Source organism: Egretta garzetta, unplaced genomic scaffold (genome assembly GCF_000687185.1).
Source record: "Egretta garzetta isolate BGI_Z169 unplaced genomic scaffold, ASM68718v1 scaffold581, whole genome shotgun sequence".
Lineage (NCBI taxonomy): Eukaryota > Metazoa > Chordata > Aves > Pelecaniformes > Ardeidae > Egretta > Egretta garzetta.
Window position 1 is genome coordinate 114,992 of NW_009258623.1, and position 446 is coordinate 115,437.

Sequence of the window (446 nt, forward strand, 5' to 3'; positions counted from 1 at the left end):
AGAGCGTCCGGAGGAAGGAGATCTGGTTGCCGACAAAGAAGGCGATGGTCACTGCTGGGTTGATGTGGGCGCCGCTGATGTGTCCGAACGCCTGCACCAGCGTGCCGATGGCTAGGCCGAATGCCAGCGATATCTGAAGGATGCTGGGGAGGGCGGACGGCCACTTCAGGGCTGAGCCGAGGCCGATGAAGACAAAGATGAGTGTGGAGATAAACTCGACGAAGACGGACCGAGCAAAGGCCAAGGTTAATATCTCCTTCTTCATGGTGGGAGTGGGTGGAGGGCAGCTAGGAAGGAAGAAAGTTTAGGTTTCCCCCGTCTCCAGGCTCTTCTGTCTGCACCCAGTCGTAGGGCCATACCTATCTATATATGCAAGAGCAGCAGGGAGCTCTGTTACAAAGCAGGGGGTGGAGCCAGGGAATTAGCCAGTCCTCCCAAATTATCAT

The 446-nt window shown here is 56.1% G+C and overlaps 1 protein-coding gene across 1 annotated transcript in view; it reads right to left on the minus strand.

Moving 5' to 3' along the window:
* The window catches only part of LOC104134643 (aquaporin-5), a 3,253-nt gene extending 2,807 nt beyond the window's left edge, over positions 1 to 446 (minus strand). Inside the window, 1 exon segment of the mRNA XM_009648222.2 lies at positions 1 to 446. This exon segment is cut by the window's left edge and continues 28 nt beyond it. Coding sequence (XP_009646517.1) covers positions 1 to 265 — 265 coding nt within the window. The 5' untranslated portion in view covers positions 266 to 446.